General features: G+C 42.8%; 1 protein-coding gene across 1 annotated transcript in view; it reads left to right on the forward strand.

Annotated features, from left to right (window-relative positions):
* JAZF1 (JAZF zinc finger 1) overlaps positions 1-22,597 on the forward strand; it is a 296,236-nt gene that overhangs the window by 129,296 nt on the left and 144,343 nt on the right. Inside the window, exon 2 of the mRNA XM_048838463.2 lies at positions 20,212-20,284. Coding sequence (XP_048694420.1) covers positions 20,212-20,284 — 73 coding nt within the window. The remainder of the gene's footprint in view (positions 1-20,211; positions 20,285-22,597) is intronic.

Consider the following 22,597-nt stretch of genomic DNA (forward strand, 5'->3'; position numbering starts at 1 on the left):
CCAGGGGGTTTCTGTGATCCAACCTGTCACACTGTACATTAACAGAACATACACATGCATCACACACGTGCATATGTGATGTATCTTCCATTATGTTGGCTTACCTTAACAGTCTCACATATACACTTAAACTAATTTATTATTAACATAAACACTAATGTAATGTATTGCATTTGTTTAACAAAATTGGTATTTTCATGTACTTGAGTGATCCAAAATTCAGGTGAAAAATCAGTAAAAATCGAATAAAAGCTTTTATAAAACCTGGAAAACTTTTGGCAAAAATTGTTAAAAACCAGAAATGAATGGCTTTAAAAATTGTTTATTCTAGATTGAGAGTCCTGATACTCATTTTAATAACAATAGTTTGACTTATTCTGTGCTCTGCACTCTTTTATGCTTGATTTGAACAACTAAGAAAAACACAAATGATACGTGGCAAGAAATCTGTAAATCAAGGATAGAGATGGTCAAAGTTATATGAAAACCATTTTTGGCCCCTGTTTTCCCTCTGGCTCTGCTTGGGTAGACCCCCATTGAATTATGTGGGGTTCTGCAAGGGTGCAGGGGTCTACCCACACAAATTCGTTGGCAGGACGGGGCTTTGTTTGGGCAGGGCCAACTGTCCAGTGGTAGCAGAGCAACCTGCCAAAAACACCAGTGCCCAAAACTGACGCTTTGTGTCTGTAAGATGGAAAGATACTTGGGCAGGGATCTCAAACTCAAATGACCACGAGGGCCACATGAGGACTAGTACATTGGCCTGAGGGCCGCACCACTGACCAACCCCCCCCACCCCGCTGCCCTGCCCCTGCCCCCACTTCACCCCTTCTGTGAGGCCCCAACCCTGCCCCACCTATTCCCACCCCTTCCCTGCCCCCATTCCAACCCCTTCCCTGTTTTCTTTGCTTATCTTTTGGGAAGGTAATGAGAGTAGCTCTCCTTTATTTTTATTTTTTTAAAATACTTCTCAGTGACATCCTGTAAGGATAAAATTTCTTGGGGTTAAGTTAATATGTGAAGTTTGGTGATTTTAATAAAAGTAGTTTCCTGCCATACCTATACAAAAATACAGTTGTGGAGTTTGATGCGAGTCCCCGATATAATCTGATATTTAGATGATTGCTCATTAGATTTAAACCTTTTGAACTCTATATAACTGAATAGGTTTAACCTGTATTTGGCTTTTTTTTTTTAATAAAGTTCCATCAGTTTCATTTTTCTCTTCTTCTGTAAGGACCTTTCCAACACTCTGCAGGTCTCTTGTCTGTTGACTTGATTAATGAATATTTTACCCACTCATAGTAACCATTAATTATTGCCTTGTGATACAGTAATAATTATTGCTTTCAAATAAAAACTAATTAACATAAGTGGAAAATCATCATAGCATATGAAGTGCGCTTGCAGCTAGCTACATCTAAAAGATCATGAGCCATCAGTATGTGACATATGTATATTTGCAGCTAGTTACCAACAATTACCTTTTATTTGTGTGTAAAGTAGTAAGTATCCACCTTGCAGTATCCTATTATAATAATCTCAGACATGAGATGGTGGGAATATTACTAGGGGGTTGTAGTCATAACATATAGTCTTATCTTAACGAATCACAATCACCCCCTGCTATTTTATTAAAGCTTATTTTCCTATGTATTTTACTTATCATAGGTTTTTTTTTCTTTCTATAAATGAAAGGTGACTCAAGCCCAATGAGTGTAAACTGGTGCAAATCAAGAGTAAGTAAAGTGGAGTTATTGTACACCTGTGCAGAACCAATGTCCACTATATATAAAGTTTGTGGACCTTATTAGACATAGGGATTTTCTTCATGATTTGTGTTCTTTTCCATTTATCTAAGGTGTATGTGCATGCATGTAATTTGTGTATGTATTTATACAGAAAAGTGTATGTGTGTGTATTTATATATATGCACTTGCATACATATCACCTATCACCATTGTATCTAGATGCTAAGATGTAATAAAAAGAGGGGTGGACTAACCCAAATTAAAGTGACCAACTGCTATTAAATTCTGATAACTCAAATCCTACTATTCAAATTTCTTGCAAATATAGAAACAAATCAATGATCCCCTGTCCATTAACTCATGGTTAATGACTGTCACATGCGGAAAGGGATCTGGGGGTCACAGTGGACCAACAGCTAAATATGAGCCAACAGTGTAACGCTGTTGCAAAAAAAGCGAACATCATTCTGGGATGTATTAGCAGGGGTGTTGTAAGCAAGACATGAGAAGTAATTCTTCCACTCTACTCCACTCTGATTAGGCCTCAACTGGAGTATTGTGTCCAGTTCTGGGCACCACATTTCAGGAAGAATGTGGACAAATTGGAGAAAGTCCTGAGAAGAGCAACAAAAATTATTAAAGGTCTAGAAAACATGACCTATAAGGGAAGATTGAAAAAATTGGGTTTGTTTAGTCTGGAAAAGAGAAGACTGAGAGGGGACATGCTAGCAGTTTTCGGTATGTAAAAGGTTGCTCCAAGGAGGAGGAAGAAAAATTGTTTTTCTTAACCTCTGAGGATAGGACAAGAAGCAATGGGCTTAAATTGCAGCAAGGGAGGTTTAGGTTGGACATTAGGAAAAAATTCCTAATTGTCAGCGTTAAGCACTGGAATAAATTTGCCTAGGGAGGTTGTGGAATCTCCATCATCGGAGATTTAAGAGCACGTTAGACAAATACCTGGCAGGGATGGTCTAGATCAGGGATCGGCAACCTTTGGCACACGTCCCGTCAGGAAAATCCGCTGGCAGGCCGGGACGGTTTGTTTACCTGCAGCGTCCGCAGGTTTGGCTGATCGCAGCTCCCACTGACTGCGGTTAGCTGTTCCAAGCCAATGTGGGCTGCGGGAAGCAGCGCGGGCTGAGGGATATGCTGACTGCTGCTTCCCGCAGCCCCCATTGGCCTGGAACGGTGAACCGCAGCCAATGGGAGCTGCCATCGGCCAAACCTGCAGACGCTGCAGGTAAACACACCATCCCGGCCCGCCAGCAGATTTCCCTGACGGCCACGTGCCAAAGGTTGCCGATACCTGGTCTAAATAACTAGTCCTGCCACGAGTGCAGGGGACTGGACTAGATGACCTCTCAAAGTCCCTTCCAGTTCTATCATTCTGTGGTTATCGAAGCATATTTGTTACAGCCTAAGTTCAAATAATGACATTCTACTGTACTTCAAGATATGAATTAACCCCCAAAGGTTTTTGTGTTATGGGAGGGAAAGTCCTTTTAATTTGTAAATAGGAAATAAAGAACTCTTTCCATGGCAGTAGAACCCACAGTTATAGGACCAGAAAATGACAGGAGAGTGCATTTTTAAAGCAAACAAATTAAGATGTGACTGAGCTGATAAATGTTTGGGTTGAATCCCACTGTCTTGCCCTTGTTTGTATGTAGTGTTCTTCATATATAATAGACAGTGCTGGAAAGTTATGCACACTCTCATTTTTCACTTTAATTGCCTGTTTGAAGATAACATGACAGCTCCAAAGGTTACTTTTAGTTACATTGTTCATACCCAAGGAGCAATACGACCAATTATTAGCTTGCAATAATTAAGCTAAAAGCATGATCTTGAAAGATTTAAAATGATCATAAAATCCATAATTTTACCTGATGATTTTTTTCATAGTATGTCCAAGTGTTGTCAGCACTTTAGAATCACTGCGATGTTTCCGATGTCTGATTTTAGTATGTATTTTCACAAATAAATCAAATAGATGTTTACGGATAAAAGATTCCGTTTTGTTTTATTTCTTTTATTCTGTTTTTATGTACAAAAATCAGAAAATGCCAAGTGAGCTGGTCAATTCTGTTGCTGAGCCACCAGTAAGCATGGAATCGTTAATAAGGATTTTGTATTATATTAGCATCTAGAGCAGGGGTGGCCAATCTGTGGCTCTGGAGCCACATGCGGCTCTTCAGAAGTTAATGTGCAGCTCCTTGTACAGGCACCGACTATGGGGCTGGAGCTACAAGCGCCAACTTTCCAATGTGACAGGGGTTGCTCATTGCTCAGCCCCTGGCTCTGCCATAGACCTTGCCCCCACTCCACCCCTTCCCACCCTCCCCTGAGCCTGCCGTGCTCTTGCTTCTCCCCCTCCCAGAGCCTCCTGCAAGCCATGAAACAGTTGATCAGGAGGTGTGGGGAGGGCTGCCAATGGGTGGGAGGCACGGGGGGTGGGGAGCTGATGCGGGGCTGGTGACGTATTACTGTGGCTCTTTGGCAATGTACACTGGTAAATTCTGGCTCCTTCTCAGGCTCAGGTTGGCCATCCCTGATCTAGAGGCTTCAGTCAGAGCTCTATTGTACTGGGGTCTGCAGAAACATAGTAAGAACATGTCTGAATGGGGACACTCTGGTAAGTTAAGATGAATTAACTGAAGCTGCGAAGGTAACATAGATTTAGTTAAAGGCTTAAGCACATTAAATCCCTACCTCGATGTTTTCATTCAAAAGTAAAGTGGCCTCGGTTTGAGATTGTGGGCTGGTCTACAATTAAAATGTAGGGGCACCAAAAAATCCACATCCCTGCCCACTGTAGCTATGCCGATTTAACCCCTAGTGTAGGTGCAGTTAGGTCTACAGAAGCTGCCATCACTTGGAGAGGTGGTGTTCCTACAGCAACAGAAAAACCACTTCTGTTGCTGAAGGCTGTTTCTACGCTATGGAGTTACGCTGGCATAGCTACAGTGGTGTGGTTATGCCACTATAGTTCCCATACTGAAGATATGGGTTAAGCTGAAGCCAACTAAAGCCACTTAGTTCAAAATGAGAGCGTCCATATGGGAGCTAAATGGTCTTTAACTAATATATTTTAACTTTTTACACATTTAGTTAATTCATCTTAAATTTCCATGTAGAGAGGCCTTAGCCAGTCCCTGCCGAAGAGCTTACAGTGGAAATAAAAAAAGACAGGCAAAGGGAGGGAGATTGTATTGTTCATTAATTATGCTGTTGATATAAGAATGGATCAAGGTTTGCCTCTACTTACTGTCACTGAATTGACATATACCTTTGCAGCATCCATCAAAAAACGATATATTTTTCCATGACACAACAGGAAAGGGTTCTTGTTTCTCAGATGTTGTCACTGTATAAACAATGTTGACTTTTATTTTGAGCTAAAATATATATATATATTTTTGGCATACATTAGTTGAAGTAAGCTAGTATTTAGGGAAGCGTAGCTATAATTAATGAGCTGAGCTGATTTATATCAGCCAGTTTTTAATGTGAAGTGAAATACCAAGTTAAATACAACACAGACACTCGAAGCTGATGCTGGATGGTGTGTAGGTGGTAATATGTGCATGAATGTTCTTCAAATGAAGTTAATGGGGAATTTGGAGACCTTTGAGAACCTATAATAGTATGTTGTGCATTGGTTTTGATTTTATGTTAAGGAGTTGATTTTCATAAGTCCCTAAGTGACCTAGGAGCACAGGTCCCACTGAAAGTCAATGTTCCCGTTATTTAGGTATTTTTGAAAATATCACCCAGGATTTTTATTTTTTTTTTTTAAATATTGGGGAAATGTCCACATTCTCTACGATTTATTAGAAACACAGAAATAGTTATTCTAAAAATCTTGAAAATATTTTGTGATTCTGTTGTTGTGAATTTAGTGCTCATGTAATGGGATGGAATGATAAGACTCAGCTTTAAAACTTAATATTAGGGGCCAAAATTAGTGGCCTGATTTTTTTTTTTCAGAGACACGCAGTAGATGCAACTCCACTGAAGTCCATAAGAGTTACAGATGATATGAACCTTTGAAAATTGGGCAACTTACTTTGCATCTGAATATGGATTTATGTGCCACACTACAGGCACCCAACTTTGATGATCTTTGCTTAAAGTTCTCTGCTAATGCAAAACTGGTGCAATATAGGCCTTGGCAGTGCAAGCTTTCTCACCACTGGTCTGATAGCACACTCACCGCTGCTCTGGAAAGACTACCTCTACGAAGTGAAAGAATAGTTCAGTCTTCACCCCATTCAGCCTGTCAAGGTTCCTCCCCCACTCTGAACTCTAGGGTACAGATGTGGGGACCTGCATGAAAAACCTCCTACGCTTATCTTTACCAGCTTAGGTCAAAACTTCCCCAAGGTACAAAATATTACACCCGTTATCCTTGGAATGGCCACTACCACCACCAAACTAATACTGGTTACTGGGGAAGAGCTGTTTGGACGCGTCCTTCCCCCCAAAATACTTCCCAAAACCTTGCACCCCACTTCCTGGACAAGGTTTGGTAAAAAGCCTCACCAATTTGCCTAGGTGACTACAGACCCAGACTCTTGGATCTTAAGAACAATGAACAATCCTCCCAACACTTGCACCCCCCCCTTTCCTGGGAAATGTTGGATAAAAAGCCTCACCAATTTGCATAGGTGACCACAGACCCAAACCCTTGGATCTGAGAACAATGAAAAAGCATTCAGTTTTTTACAAGAAGACTTTTAATAAAAAATAGCAGTAAATAGAAATAAAGAAATCCCCCCTGTAAAATCAGGATGGTAGATATCTTACAGGGTAATTAGATTCAAAAACATAGAGAACCCCTCTAGGCAAAACCTTAAGTTACAAAAAAGATATACAGACAGAAATAGTTATTCTATTCAGCACAATTCTTTTCTCAGCCATTTAAAGAAATCATAATCTAACACATACCTAGCTAGATTACTTACTAAAAGTTCTAAGCCTCCATTCCTGTTCTGTCCCTGGCCAAGACGACTACAGACAGACACAGACCCTTTTGTTTCTCTCCCTCCTCCCAGCTTTTGAAAGTATCTTGTCTCCTCATTGGTCATTTTGGTCAGGTGCCAGCGAGGTTACCTTTAGCTCCTTAACCCTTTACAGGTGAGAGGAGCTTTCCCCTGGCCAGGAGGGATTTCAAAGGGGTTTACCCTTCCCTTTATATTTATGACACGCCCCCCAAATCTCAGCTAGGGTGAAACACTGGCTGGGATTTCTTCCTGGAGCTCTAGGAAAAACAGAGTTAATAAGACACATGCATCTCTAAATATACTACCAAGTACATAAAGACTAACAATATTTTCCACATCTCAAGGACGATTTTAACCAGTTGATTCTGGGAAACTTTCACGGGAGAGTGCATCAGCCACTTTGTTAGAAGCTCCTGAGATGTGTTGGACGTCGAAATCAAAATCTTGGAGAGCTAAACTCCACCGAAGAAGTTTTTTGTTAGTTTCCTTGACGGTGTGAAGCCACTTCAGTGCAACATGGTCGGTTTGCAGGTGGAAACGCCGTCCCCAAACATATGGGCGTAGCTTTTCCAGAGCGTAGACAATGGCGTAACATTCTTTTTCAGTGACTGACCAGTTGCTTTCCCTCTCAGACAGTTTTTTACTGAGAAACACTACAGGGTGGAATTCTTGATCAGGTCCTTTCTGCATTAAAACTGCTCCCACACCACGCTCAGATGCATCTGTGGTTACTAGGAACGGTTTGTCAAAGTCTGGGGCCCTTAGTACAGGGTCAGACATGAGTGTCGCTTTAAGCTTGTTAAAGGCCTTCTGACACTTTCCGGTCCACTGAACAGCATTTGGCTGTTTCTTTTTGGTTAGGTCTGTCAGTGGGGCAGCGATTTGGCTGTAGTGCGGTACAAATCGTCTGTAATAACCGGCCAAGCCTAAGAAGGATTGAACCTGTTTCTTTGACTTTGGGACAGGCCACTTTTGGATAGCATCCACTTTGGCCTGTAGGGGGCTGATAGTTCCTTGACCCACCTGGTGTCCAAGGTAAGTCACTCTGTTTAGGCCTATTTGACACTTCTTAGCCTTAACAGTTAGTCCTGCCTCCCTTATGCGCTCAAGGACTTTTTGTAGATGTTCCAGGTGGTCTGCCCAGGAATCCGAAAATATGGCCACATCGTCAAGGTAGGCGACTGCATATTCTCCTAATCCCGCTAGGAGACCATCTACAAGTCTTTGGAAAGTGGCGGGTGCATTTCGCAGCCCGAAAGGGAGTACATTAAATTCATACAGCCCGAGATGTGTGATGAAGGCTGACCTTTCCTTGGCAGATTTATCTAGCGGTACCTGCCAGTACCCCTTGGTTAAGTCCAAGGTAGAGATGAACTGAGCCCGTCCCAGTTTCTCTAATAGTTCATCTGTGCGTGGCATGGGATAGTTGTCTGGGCGAGTTACAGCATTTAGCTTACGGTAGTCCACGCAAAAACGTATTTCCCCATCTGGTTTGGGAACTAGAACCACTGGAAATGCCCATGCACTTTCAGAGGGGCGGATTACACCCCTCTGTAACATATCCTGGATCTCCCGTTCTATAGCAGTTTTAGCTTGAGGAGACACCCGGTAAGGTTGGACCCTAATTGGGTGAGCATTACCTGTGTCAATGGAGTGGTATGCCCGTTCAGTCAGTCCTGGGGTGGCTGAGAACGTTGGCGCGTAGCTAGTGCACAGCTCCTGGATCTGCTGTCGCTGCATACGCCCAAGGGTCATGGAGAGGTTCACCTCTTCCACACCACCAGCACATTTCCCTTCGTAGTAAACACCTTCAGGCCACTCAGCGTCGTCTCCTCCCTGGGCTGTAAACTGACAAACCTTTAATTCTCTGGAATAAAAGGGCTTTAGAGAATTAATATGGTACACCTTAGGCTTTCGGTTGGAGGTGGGGAATGCTATGAGATAATTAACAGCTCCCAGGCGCTCCTGGACCGTGAATGGCCCTTCCCACGATGCTTCCATTTTATGGGCCTGGAGCGCCTTTAAGACCATGACCTGGTCTCCTACTTTGAAGGAACGCTCTCTGGCATGTTTATCATACCAGGCTTTTTGCTCTTTTTGAGCATCCTGTAAGTTTTCTCTAGCAAGGGCTAAAGAGGTTCGGAGGGTGTTTTGTAGGTTGGTTACAAAGTCCAGAATGTTAGTTCCTGGAGAAGGTGTAAATCCCTCCCATTGCTGCTTCACCAACTGCAATGGCCCCTTAACCTCACGGCCATATACAAGTTCAAATGGGGAAAACCCTAAACTGGGATGTGGTACAGCTCTGTAGGCAAAGAGCAACTGCTGCAATACTAGGTCCCAATCATTGGAGTGCTCATTTACGAATTTACGTATCATGGCCCCCAAAGTTCCATTAAACTTCTCCACCATGCCATTTGTTTGATGGTGGTAAGGAGTGGCAACCAAGTGATTTACCCCATGAGCTTCCCAAAGGTTTTTCATAGTTCCTGCCAGGAAATTAGTCCCTGCATCTGTGAGGAGGTCGGAGGGCCAACCTACCCTGGCAAAAATGTCTGCTAGTGCCTGACACACACTTTTAGCCCTGGTGTTGCTTAGAGCTACTGCTTCCGGCCATCGGGTGGCAAAATCCATGAAAGTCAGTATGTACTGCTTTCCTCTGGGTGTCTTTTTCGAAAAAGGACCCAGAATATCCACAGCTACTCGCTGAAATGGAACTTCAATGATGGGGAGTGGCTGGAGAGGGGCTTTGACCTGGTCTTGGGGTTTTCCCACTCTTTGGCACACCTCACAAGACTGGACATAGGTAGAAACATCCTTGCCCATTCCCTCCCAGTGGAATGATCCCCCCAAACGGTCTTTGGTCCTGTTCACCCCAGCATGGCCACTAGGGTGATCGTGGGCTAAGCTCAAGAGCTTGGCCCGGTATTTAGTTGGAACTACCAACTGTTTCTGAGGATGCCAGTCTTCCTGGTGTCCACCAGAAAGAGTTTCCTTGTATAAAAGTCCTCTTTCTATAACAAACCTGGATCGATTAGAAGAGCTGAGAGGCGGTGGGTTGCTCCGTGCCGCCGTCCAAGCTCTCTGGAGGCTTTCATCTGCTTCCTGTTCGGTCTGGAACTGTTCCCTTGATGCTGGAGACATCAGTTCCTCATGGGATTGTGGACCTAGGCTTGGTCCCTCTGGAAGCGATATAGGGGATGGAGCTGTTTCTGTTGACTGTGAACCGCTCTCCGCTGGTGCACTATGTTGGGATTCAGGCTCCGGCTGAGCCTCTTGGGTCGGGTTATCGGCTGCTGCCAGTTCAGGTTCGGTGGGGCCCTCTGTTGTTGAGGTTGCAAGTACTGGATTCAGTGCTGACACGGGGTCTGGTGTTGGTTGTTCGGCTGGTTCCGGTTCTGGGACTGGTTCCGTCTGGGTCTCTGGGACTGGATCCACTACTGCTGTTGCAGACATTGGCCTGGGGTCCAGGTCCATCACCTCTGACTGGGTCCTGATAGAAGTTTCCGGAACAGAGTTAGGCCTCATGGCTTGTTTAGCCTGGCTGCGGGTGACCATTCCCACCCTCTTGGCCTGCTTCACATGATTGGCCAAGTCTTCCCCCAACAGCATGGGGATGGGATAATCATCATAGACTGCAAAAGTCCACATTCCTGACCAGCCCTTGTACTGGACAGGCAACTTGGCTGTAGGCAAATTGAAAGAGTTGGACTTGAAGGGTTGAATCGTCACTTGGATCTCTGGGTTGATTAAATTGGGGTCCACTAAGGAAGCATGGATAGCTGACACTTGTGCTCCGGTGTCCCTCCACGCGGTGACCTTCTTCCCGCCCACACTCACAGTTTCCCTCCGCTCCAAGGGTATCTGGGAGGTATCTGGGCCTGTGGACCTCTGGTGTGATTCCGGTGCAATGAACTGTAATCTGTTGGGGTTCTTGGGGCAGTTGGCCTTTACATGCCCCAGCTCGTTACACTTAAAACATCGTCCAGCTGACGGGTTACTGGGGCGAGGAGGGTTGCTGGAGAACGGGGTGGTGGGACGATAAGGGGTCTGGAGGGTTCTTTGGGAGGTAGGTGGGGCTTTGGGCGGCCCCCGGTAATAGGGTGTGGTCTGGGGTGGTCCCTTCTGGTCTCCGCTCCAACTGCGACCAGTTTTCTTCTTCTCTGCCACCTCCACCCATCTGGCTCCAATCTCTCCTGCCTCAATTACAGTTTTGGGTTTCCCATCTAGGATGTATCTTTCTATTTCCTCAGGAACACCCTCTAAGAATTGTTCCATTTGCATTAGGAAGGGCAAATTTACTGGAGATTCAACACTTGCTCCTGATATCCAGGCATCCCAATGTTTTACAATGTGGTAGGCATGTCGGGTAAATGACATGTCTGGGTTCCACCTTAGGGCTCTGAACCTCCGACGAGACTGCTCGGGTGTTATCCCCATTCTGACTCTCGCCTTGGATTTAAACAGTTCATACTTGTTCATGTGTTCTTTAGGCATTTCAGCTGCCACCTCAGCTAAGGGTCCACTGAGCTGCGGCCTCAGCTCTACCATGTATTGGTCAGTAGAGATGTTGTACCCAAGGCAGGCCCTTTCGAAGTTTTCTAAGAAGGCCTCAGTATCATCACCTGCCTTGTAGGTGGGGAACTTTCTGGGATGGGAAGTGGTACCTGGAGAAGGATTGCTAGGGTTTGTTGGTATATTCTGCTGGGCCTTTATCCTCTCCATCTCCTCCACATGCTTCCTCTCTTTTTCCTTCTCCTCCTCCACATGCTTCCTCTCTTTTTCCTTCTCCTCCTCCACATGCTTCCTCTCTTTTTCCCCTCTCCTCCTCCACATGCTTCCTTGCCTCCATTTCCCTCTTGTGGGCAGCCTCTTGGTGGTGTTCTGCCTCCCTTTCTTGTTCCTTCTTCAGCTGCATGAGTTCTATCTGTCTTTCATGTTCCCTTTGTCTTTCCTCAGCCTGAAATTTGGCTAATTCGAGCTGTAGTCGAGCCGCGGATTTTGCCATTCTAACCTCTCTGTTTTTACTAACTTTACACCCGAGGTTTAGAAATAAACAAACAAAACTTGGCTGTAAAATTTTGCTGTGCTGGAATAGAATACCTATTCTCTGATAGTGATTGTCAGCCTACAGAAAAAGACAATTCCCTTGTCTCTGCTCTGGGCCCAAATTAAAGCAAAAAACCTCCAACTACTTGGAAACCTGCTTACCCAGCCCAAAGAAAAAGCAAATGGGTAGAACACACACCCCCTATTTACGTTTAGGAAGAAAAGAAAAAAAAAACCTCTGGGTTGGAAGACTGAATTTCCCTGCAGGAGTTAAGTACCCTGCCTCCAGGCAAAGAAAACCTGCAATTCACAAGATAATCCCCTTTTGTCTCTGCTTGGCCACAAAGCAGAGAGAAACCAAGCTGCTTTCAGTTTCAAAGCTGCTTTCTGGACTTCCTAAAAATTCCTTTTTAAAATCTGTATTTCTAGTTCAAAAAATCTCAACTGGATCTCAAAATGATTTCAGGTTAATCCCACCACTGTGCCACCATGTCAAGGTTCCTCCCCCACTCTGAACTCTAGGGTACAGATGTGGGGACCTGCATGAAAAACCTCCTAAGCTTATCTTTACCAGCTTAGGTCAAAACTTCCCCAAGGTACAAAATATTACACCCGTTATCCTTGGAATGGCCACTACCACCACCAAACTAATACTGGTTACTGGGGAAGAGCTGTTTGGACGCGTCCTTCCCCCCAAAATACTTCCCAAAACCTTGCACCCCACTTCCTGGACAAGGTTTGGTAAAAAGCCTCACCAATTTGCCTAGGTGACTACAGACCCAGACTCTTGGATCTTAAGAACAATGAACAATCCTCCCAACACTTGCACCCCCCCCTTTCCTGGGAAATGTTGGATAAAAAGCCTCACCAATTTGCATAGGTGACCACAGACCCAAACCCTTGGATCTGAGAACAATGAAAAAGCATTCAGTTTTTTACAAGAAGACTTTTAATAAAAAATAGCAGTAAATAGAAATAAAGAAATCCCCCCTGTAAAATCAGGATGGTAGATATCTTACAGGGTAATTAGATTCAAAAACATAGAGAACCCCTCTAGGCAAAACCTTAAGTTACAAAAAAGATATACAGACAGAAATAGTTATTCTATTCAGCACAATTCTTTTCTCAGCCATTTAAAGAAATCATAATCTAACACATACCTAGCTAGATTACTTACTAAAAGTTCTAAGCCTCCATTCCTGTTCTGTCCCTGGCCAAGACGACTACAGACAGACACAGACCCTTTTGTTTCTCTCCCTCCTCCCAGCTTTTGAAAGTATCTTGTCTCCTCATTGGTCATTTTGGTCAGGTGCCAGCGAGGTTACCTTTAGCTCCTTAACCCTTTACAGGTGAGAGGAGCTTTCCCCTGGCCAGGAGGGATTTCAAAGGGGTTTACCCTTCCCTTTATATTTATGACACAGCCATTGGTCTTTCTTCTGAGACTATTGCAAATAGTACTAGTAATAGTTTTGTAATAAGGACACCTGATCACCAGGAACTGGATTAAGACTATCAACTCATTTTAAAGGCCTCTTAAAAAGTTTTCAGGTATCAACCTAGGCTAGATTTGAACCTGGGATCTAGAGGTGAAAGACTCTGGCTCAGTGGACTGCTATTATTCAGTTCGCTGCCAACAATTGTGCCTGATTCTTTACTGTTGTGTTTAGAAAGGAATGCAAAGTGGGTGTAAAATGCCACCATTGTAATTTAGGTAGTGTTTTTCACCCCTCTTACATCAGTGTCAATAACTACATAAGGTGAAAAAGACTGTGGAGAATAAAGCCAGTTGTCACTGTGGCTTATTTTTTTAGATTTTTTTAATAAGCTTTATTAAATTTTCTTATAAAAACCGTCTGATCTTTATCGAGTGTATACCTGATTCAAAACTGACTCTGTATTTAAGCATAGTAAATTGACATAAAATTAGTAACTATAATAGTGTGTGTTTTATGCTAAAATGTTTGTGTGAAAGAAAAGGATATAATTGGCATTAGTGAAAATTATATTTAGTCAGTGTGGCAGGGTGAGCTTTTGGGTTTTTGTTTGTTTCACTTATTGAAACAAAGTTGCTTCCTGAGTTTTAAAAGAAGACTGTAGAGTGTGTTTGTGTGCAAGATGTTAAGAGTTGGAAGGATGTTACATTCTAACATCAGAACTTGGTGCTGCAGTCAGTGATTCATTTTTTATAACATGCGCCACTGATAAAGGTTGGCTTCCTACAACAGCCAAATAAAGATGGTGCAGTATCGTTATTTATAGTTTTGGAAGACCAGATTAGTTAAGTGTTGACACTTCTTGTCTCCTTGCCAGTTTAAAACATGCCATATTGGCATGAAAAAATGTAAGTGTTTACATCCTATTATTTACCGAAGTTGACCATATCATGACTGTTTTAGTCAATGTTCAAGTTTTAACAGTGGCATAACCAAACAAAGCAGAGTAGCATCTGGGTAGCTGTATGTTTTGTTTTATTTTAATTAGCGTTATGTTCTATCTCTTATAGCAAAGCTGTGTACAGGCAGAGTAACAATGCAATATGAAGGGAAGGGAAGAAGTTCCCTTGTTAGAACGCTTCATTAGAAAACCTAGTACTGTAGGGGGGATGTGTGTGAGAGAGAACTGTAGGGTAAAGAGCTGTGCTACAAAAACTGCTTATTGCTGCTTTCCAGATGCTATAAAATGTATTCAGTGTTGCATATTGCATTGTGTGAGAGAGAAGAAATAATGAAGGTGGCTTGTGTATTTTGCAGTTGGGAAGTGAAGCTTTGTTCTACTGGATCTAAAGAGCTTCACTATATAATTAAGGAAAGCAGTAAAATAGTGAGTCATTAGTACCACACTAATAACTCAGGAAGCAAGTGGTTAAAGTGATAACTTGTGCAGGACCAACAACCGATCAATTCCTGCAGCTTTTTGTGTACACTGATTTGTGAATGCTTGCAGTGGGATATATTGAAGATTCATCATCTGCAAATACATTTAACTCTATAAGTCCCATCGAAAACTGTTTAGGCAACTTTGTACTAAGATTACTAGCCTACAAGTACTTAAGGAAACATTGGCTGAGCATTTTTATATATTTATTTTGTAAGAGACTTATATTTCTTCTTGAGATACACAGATCTGTTCTATCATTTGAGTGCATGTAATATTTTCCTTGTCACACCACCAGTACAACCTATACAGTGTCGCAAACACAGGTATCAGAACTATTAATTTAACTTTGGGCAATATATATGTTGGTTATTCAAATGGATGATATTTAGAAAACAATGTGAAATGTCTGTGTGAATGCCTTTGGGAAGAGAGAGTGAAAGAGAGCAGGGGACTTGGAGTCAGGGTTTATGGCTTTGGTGTCAAGCACTGCCACTAACTTGCTCTTTAATCTTGAGTAAGACAATTAATCTCTTTGTACTTCAGTTTACCCAACAGTAAAATGGGTATAATAATTCACAGCTGACTTAGGTAAAAAATAGTTTTAACTAATAATTACTAATAAATTCATGCATTCATTATATACCCCAAAGTCGCTAGTGCCATCCAGAAAAATAAAATAGACACTACCTGTAGTTAAAGCAGGGCACAATAAGAAAGAGCACACTAAAAGGTCATAGGGAATAGGAGAAGTAACTACAAGGATTAGTGGAGTAAAAATTCATGGGATATCTTCGGTTTGTCATGTGCAAATGTTGATTTGTGTTTATACACATCTATATAATTTTTTTTATTTTATGTCATTCAATAACTGCATTGACAATTTTAGGGGGGAATGAGAAATTGGTGGGATGGAAGTGGGAGCAGAGAAAGGGAGATAAAGAAATGAAAATGAGATGTATGAAGGGAGCAAGCATGAGGGGAAGGGATGTTGAGGGGAAAGGGTACTGGCATGGCCATGGAGAGGAAGTCAGAGGTAAGGAATGACGAAATAGCTAATAGGGTTCAAGACTATGGGCTTGTCTTCACTACTAGGGTAAATCCACCTAAGTTATGCTACTCCAGCTACATGTTATGCTACTCCAGCTACATGAATAATGTAGCTGGAGTTGACGTAGCTTAGGTCGACTTACCCCCGTGTCTTCAGGCCTGAGGCCCCCCATACACACACCCTGCAGGGCCCCAAAATAGCTAGGGATGGCTCTGGAGGCGGGGTAGGTTTTTTCTCAGGTCAGGAACCTGGTGAGGTAGATAAGGAGGTTAGGTCAAGATGTTGCACTTAGTGGATATCAAGTGTGGCAGGTATCCTTTGTGGCTACTTGTTACAGAGGGATACAGTTCCCTGAAGTGGATTTAGGGGAGGCATCCCCTAAGGAAGCTGGAAGAAGGGGGTTGGGGTTCCTCCCTCCCTGTTTTCCCATCCCTCTGAACTTACATACAAGGGGAGAACGGTGGGGTCTCAGCAATGGGCTGGCTGTCATAGGCTCCAACTTTCCTCCGGGTGCTCAACCCCCCCCCCACCTCCAGCCCCACTCTACCCCTTCCATGATGCCCCACCCCTGTCCTGCCTCTTCCCACCCCTGCCCCGCCCCCATTACAACCCCTTTCCCAAAGTCCCCATCCTAACTCCGCCGCCTCCCTGCCACTATTCCAACTCCTTCCCCGAGTGCACCACATTCCAGGTCCTCCCCCTCCCTCCCGGAGCATGCTAATGCCGCCAAACAGCTGTTTAGCGGGAGCCTGGCGGGAAATGCTGGGAGGTAGGCGGAGGAGCGGGGATGCAGCACGCTCAGGGGAGGAAAAGGAGGAGGAGGGGTGAGGGGAGCTTGGCTGCCAGTGGGTGCAGAGCACCCACTAATTTTTCCCCGTGGGTGCTCCAGCCCCAGAGCACCCATGGAGTCAGTGCCTATGCTGGCTGTGCCCAGGTTGGGAAAGGAGAGGGCGGATGGCAGTCCTCCCCCAAATAAATGGAAGCAATTAAGAAAAAAATTATGACCTGCACCATATGATTTATTGCCGAGTATTCCCCAGATATGTTAAGTGAATAAAGTTGCAGCTTAATTAAACTACTCCCATTGTGTCTTGTCTTGTCTTCCTGTGTGGCTGGAACAAAAGCAGGAGTAGTGAGAGAATAGTTAGTTGTAGTCTTGCAGAATCAAGTATGTGAAGCTGGAATGAAAGCTGTTCGGAGGAGTGAAACCGAGAAGAAATTATCCAAAAGGTCAGAAGACAGCAGCAACTGCTTCTGTTGGTCCCACAGCTTCACCCTCCTATGCAGGTTTCAGAGTAACAGCCGTGTTAGTCCGTATTTGCAAAAAGAAAAGGAGTACTTGTGGCACCTTAGAGACTAACCAATTTATTTGAGCATAAGCTTTCGTGAGCTACAGCTCACTTCATCTGATGCATACTGTGGAAAGTACAGAAGACGTTTTTATACACACAAACCATGAAAAAATGGGTGATTATCACTACAAAAGGTTTTCTCTCCCTCCACCCCACTCTCCTGTTGGTAATAGCTTATCTAAAGTGATGACTCTCTTTACAATGTGTATGATGATCAAGGTGGGCCATTTCCAGCACAAATCCAGGGTTTAACAAGAATATCTGGGGGGAGGGGGTTGGAAAAAACTAGGGGAAATAGGTGAGCTTTAAAGCTCCACCCCAAAAGCCAATGAATAATTGTGCTTTGAGAGTCTGATAAGAGGTGCTAAGTGCAAGTAAGGTACATTATTATAGGGAAAAATAAATATTTAGAAAAGCAAATGTGGTTTTCATTAGTCTAGTGGAAAACATTTTTGGAACTTCAAATTTGAAAGTGAATTTCAGCTTGAGCATATGTACTACCCTTTTATGTTTTCTTTCTGCATACATTCAAGGTCTCAAGCTTTAGAAGTGCAAATGCAAAAGCAGTTTTTAAAGTAATTACAAATTGTACAATATATATTTGCTTCTTTGGTGAGTTATGTATGTCATCCAACCAGAGAACAGAAGGAATACCTCATGACTTGTATAGCTGTCCAACACAGCACTATGTGTGAAGTGTAATTACCAAATGATTAGCAAACCAAAAATCATTCACTGAAGACATTTTGTAATCAGTTTGAATACTAGAACATGAGACCTTTGCTACCTGTTCCTGGACAATTTGTGAATATAATCTCTGTGTAGCTCGAAAGCTTGTCTGTTTCGCTACCAGAAGTTGGTCCAGTAGAAGATGCTACAAACAGTGATCTGAGGGTTCAGTTTTGATCTGTCCTGCGCGCAGATGCTAGGTAAACAGTTTCCCACACTCTGTTCTGACATATCAAGATGAACGTCATGTGGTCTTCCTTATCTTCTGTCAGTGCTAGGGGGAGCTGCTCCCATAAAGCAAATAGGTGGTGGACACTCCACTATAAAGTTTTTCCCTTAGCCCCTCTCTCCCACGTATACATGTGACTCAAACCAGCCCCAAAGTTGCCTCATTCAGACACAGAAACTGTTCATTGTTGATGAAGGTTAATCCAAGTTAAGAACTGGATTAGGGAAGCTTCAGTCATTTAGCCACAGATGCCTAAACTTGGGTTGAAGCAGTTTTAGGATGACCCCGACGGGGGATAATGCTCTGCAGACATTCTGCATGAAGGCAGTCCCATGGTAGACCTTGAACCACAAAGATGTAAATCTAACAGAGTTCATCATGATGCAGATTGCGTGCTTGGCTTGCTAAATGAATGGAGGTCTCACAGTAATGCAAAGGAACATAAAAGAGATCTTTTTGTGTTTGAGCCTGCCATTCCTGGTTGAGTGGAGCATAAAGATAACATATAAGATAACTGATTTGTCACTATCTTCAGTTAGAGCAGTCCAGCGCACTGTGTGTTGGTGATCGCTATAATCTCTGTAGACTGCAACTGCTTTTTAGACATAAGAAAAGGTCTGTTTCCTGTTAAAAGTAATTGGCTACGGGTTGTTGATCTGCTTGACACTATGTATGTATATGTGACTGTTCTCTGAACCTGCTCAATCAAATATGTTGTCATTGTAAGTTTCCATCTACGTATGGGCGTGTTGGTGAAGTATGTTGTCAAACACAGAGTCTGAGTTGTCATGGAACAAATCTGGGGGGCCGAGGGAAGTCTTTTTGAATTATTCTTAAGCTTTATGGCAGCCCAGGAGTGACTGCACTCATTAAACAAAATGTTAATTGACTAGAACTGAGGGCTGAATAATCTTGTACTCCTCAGTCAAGAACTGCTATTCCTTTTGATGGAAGTTTTACCTGTGTAGGGCTAAAGAGCTGGGGCCTAAGATTATTACTGGAATGTTTTTAAATAGAATACAGATGCTGCTGACTAGCTCAAAAGCACATGTGACAATATTAGGGAAATGAACTTTTGAAAAATAACATGGCTTAAAGTTGTGTGGAGAAAATAGGTTCAGTCTAGAATATTGCATAAGTGTGTTGACAATATTCTTTGCAGTGAGAAATGAAAGATGGATACCAGCAGTACTATAGAGAGCTATTTAGTAAAACAGTCTGCATTCTTCATAGTTAGGAAACATAAGTTGCCCATAGAATTGCTGTTAAAGACATGCACGCAGTTTGTGATAACAACTGCATGGTCATGTTCATCTGCATGATACACATTTTGTTAAAACCTTTTTTGTTTTTAATTTCTAAAGGGGCTGTATTGGAATATGAGGCCATGCTGCATTTTTAAAATCAAGATTATCCTTTTTTTTTTTAGTAACTACTTTTTTGTTTTTAAAAAATGTGTATGTTCGCTCTTCTTCATTTCAGCAACATGGACTAAGACTGCTTCTTTGCTTAGATAACAGCAAAGTTGAATTGAACAAGACTCGTGCATAAAACCAGGTACAGTTCATTCTTGAACTGTAAAGTCAGTGTTAGTGGGAATTGACGAATGCTTGCTTCTGTGCTTCCGAAGGGCAATCTTCTGCTGGGCATATATTTTGCTACATGTGTACTTTCATGTGCATTTCTGATTGAAAGAGTTAGGGTAGGAGAAGAAGCAGAATTTGTGTGTGCTGAGGTAAATAGATGATGAACCTCAACAGATAGCTGTTTGTGAAAACTGGTCCTTTTGTAAAGTGTCACAATTTGTTGATCAACTTTAGAAATGTCTTAAAAGAAATCTTTAATTTTTGACTCTATTTCGTTTTTAACAGTGTAAACCATGGAAACGATGCCAACATGGTTGCTGTAAGCAATGAAAACTAATATTTATGAGAGGGATTATGAAGTTTGTATGACAGATGGAAATTCTATCACTGTTGATGTTTGGAATTCCCTTGAAAAGTAATGCAATATCTTGTTGTCTATGAATGAATGACCAAATGATTGTGCTGTACTGAACTTATTCTACGAAGGGGTTTAGCTCCTTTACATTTTTCTTCTTCAGATATGTTGCTTATAGACTCCTATATTTCAGTACAAATATTGCAAATGCATACTTGTATTTTTATTACAGATACAGACCCACGTGTGTTAGAGAAACAAGAACTGCAACAGCCAACATATGTTGCTCTAAGTTACATTAACAGGTAAGCATTTTTTTTCAGTTGCAAATATGACCCCCCTGTGGTTTGCCCTGGCGGTCAGCAATATATGTGCACACTATATATACCAGAACAGTGCACATACTACACACTTCTTACTCTATTTAAACTTTTATACTGCATGTTGGATAACTTCTGAAAATATTTACATAATTTACTGGATATCTGATCATCTTGATAGCCTGGGCTGAGACTTAAACCTTTTTCTGTTAAGACCTCTATTGTACAAAACCAGTGTTTTAAAATATTCTGTGTTAAAATATCTATAACAGAATATATTTGGTTTAATCAAAATGACTAGTTGGAGATGGTTGCAAACTGGTATGCTTTTTTAAAAAAAATCTATGATGTCACTTCATTTGCAGTTGGCAAGAGAAGCCTGTTTAAAGCTAGCATGTATTTGGCATGCTGGCTAGCATAGGTCTTTGTAAAGACACACCATTTCTATGAGAAAATGTCGCGAATATGTAGAAACTAAAAGCGGTGGAGGGAAAAGGGTCCTACCAATTAAGGGACTAATACTGCAGTCTGAGCCAGACATGCAAACTGCTGAGCCCATAAGGAGCCTTGTTGACTTCAGAAATTTTCTGTTCAGGGGTCAGGGACTGCCTGCATGTGTATAATCAGGGCCGACATGAATACATGTCTGGACGTTATCAGTTTTTATAATTCCATGACTGAAGTCTAATTTATATGGATGAATTATTAAACAATTCTCTGTGAGGTGTTGTTATTTAGGAGTATGTCTACACTGCTGTAATTCCCAGTTAGAATAGACACATATGCACTAGCTCTGCTCCAGCTAGTGCACTAAAAATAGCAGTGTGGCTGTGGTGGCATGGGCAGTGGCTTGGGCTAGCCGCCCACGAATGTACCTAGGATCTTTGACAGGGTTGTACTCAAGTATTTTGTATTCCATTCCCGTTTCTCCCACTGATTTGTGTCTAGACCGTATGCAAATCATTAAATCATGGTACTCTCTGTGACTTGATTTTCCCATCAATAAAATGGATATGTTGTAATAGTTCCTAATTCACAAAGGTGTTGTGAGATCTACTTAAAAGAATTGAAAGCACTCTGATGTTCTCAAACAGAAGGTACTACACCTCTACCCCGATATAATGCGACCCGATATAACACGAATGCGGATATAACACGGTGAAGCAGCACTCTGGGGGGTGGGGCTGCGCACTTCGGCAGATCAGCGTGTCTGGCTCCGACATGCTGCTCTGAGCGGTGTGTTAAGAGTGCCGGGGCGTGGTCGAGGGGTTGGATAAGGGGCAGAGAGTCTCAGGCGGGAGGGGGGAGGGGGACAGGGAGCAGAGGGGTTGGATGGTTTGGAGGTTCTAGGGGTGAGGCGGTCAGGGGATGGGAAATGGGGCGTTGGATAAGGTGTGGGAGTCCCGGGGGCTTGTCAGGGGGTGGGGATGTGGATAGGGGTTGGGGCAGGCAGGGGACAGGGAGCAGTGGGGTTGGGTAGGGGGTGGGTCCCGGGGTGATTAGGGACAGGGGATTCTTTGGAGGGGGCGGTCAGGGGACAAGGAGCAGGGGGGCTTAGATAGGGGGTGGGGTCTTGGGAGGGGTGGTTAGGGGCAGGCAGTCTCTGGAGGGGGTAGTCAGGGAACAAGGAGCGGGGGGGGTTGGATGGTTCGGGGGTTCTGAGGGGTCAGTCAGGGGGCGGGAAGTGACTATTAATAATGGAAATGTTTGAGGCCAAAGCAAGTTCGATATAATGCAGTTTCACCTATAACGCGATAAGATTTTTTGGTTCCTGAGGACCACTTTATATCTGGGTTGAGGTGTTTGTATAACATGTGCAAAGTTTTGTTGTTGTTTACTATTAGTTTGTGCTTGCTCTAAGTCTCTTTTTAGGAGACAGTAGTGGGGAAGGCCTGAAATGAGACACTTTATTTTCATTCTCTTTAAAAGGCTCCAGGCTTTTTAATCATCTGATCATCATTCATTTCATTTTGTCAATAATTTGGAATATTAAAAATAAATATTTTGCAAGATGCTGGGCATTGGGGTATGGATTTACTTTTGTAATCTTGTTGCTTCCTGGAAAGAGTCACTCACTAAAGTGCACTTGTGACATTTCAAAGCAGTAAAGGGAGCTTCCTGGCTAAAACTCTATTTAGTGCTTTGAAAATTTACCTTAACCAGTGTCTCTTTCTTTTTAAAGTCTGGCCTGAGTCACCAAGTGTATTTAATTTAAGACCTGAACTTGCTGAGAAGTTAAACAACTTTTTAAAAATTATTTATCTAGCTAATAAATTGTTGAATGAGAGCGCAGTTGTG

This window comes from Caretta caretta, chromosome 2 (assembly GCF_965140235.1).
Source record: "Caretta caretta isolate rCarCar2 chromosome 2, rCarCar1.hap1, whole genome shotgun sequence".
Classification (NCBI taxonomy): Eukaryota; Metazoa; Chordata; order Testudines; family Cheloniidae; genus Caretta; species Caretta caretta.